General features: G+C 60.6%; 1 protein-coding gene across 1 annotated transcript in view; it reads right to left on the bottom strand.

Annotated features, from left to right (window-relative positions):
• LOC104080783 (unconventional myosin-If-like) overlaps positions 1-581 on the bottom strand; it is a gene marked incomplete at both ends in the record, with an annotated part of 4,976 nt that overhangs the window by 3,182 nt on the left and 1,213 nt on the right. The window contains 2 exon segments of the mRNA XM_009583293.1: positions 52-201; positions 356-442. Coding sequence (XP_009581588.1) covers positions 52-201; positions 356-442 — 237 coding nt within the window.

Here is a 581-nt window from a genome sequence, read left to right as displayed (position 1 = left end):
CAGGACCAGCTTCTGCCACCCATCCTCAACAGCACCCAGCCCATGCGGCACCCCCTTCCCTGGGTGCCTCGGCTCCCCGAGAAAGCCTCCCCCTGAGGAGAGGACCCCACTCACCAGCTTGTTCTCTATCAGGTCGCACACCACCTTGTTGTTGAAATACTGGATCTGGGTCCACTTGATCCCCTCCTGCACGTATTCCTCCTGGGGAAGCGCAGGGAGGTGTGGGCCCCCGACCCGTGGGATATGCTGCAGCCCCCCGCTCCGGTCATGGTGCCGGGACCCACCTGCGGCGGGGGTGCAGGGTGCAGGAACTGGGGTGCAGCCCCGCAGCCCCCCCAGCCCAGCTCCCCCGTACCTGCTCTGCCTTCAGGGTCAGCTCTATGAAGATCTGTTGCAGCTTCTCGTTCACAAAGTTAATGCAGAATTGCTCAAAACCATTTTTCTGCAAAAGGACAAAAGGTGAAAGAGAAGGTGAGGCTGAGTTGGCTTCTGTTCCTCTCACCGCACTGGGGGGACCCCAAAGAGCAGAGCCTTTGGGTGCTGCTCCAGGGACCCTTCTTGGGGCCATTGACTGCTAACAG

This window comes from Fulmarus glacialis, unplaced genomic scaffold (assembly GCF_000690835.1).
Source record: "Fulmarus glacialis isolate BGI_N327 unplaced genomic scaffold, ASM69083v1 scaffold21008, whole genome shotgun sequence".
Taxonomy (NCBI): Eukaryota; Metazoa; Chordata; class Aves; order Procellariiformes; family Procellariidae; genus Fulmarus; species Fulmarus glacialis.
Note: the sequence above shows the minus strand (reverse complement) of the source record. Positions and strands in the feature narration are given on the sequence as shown.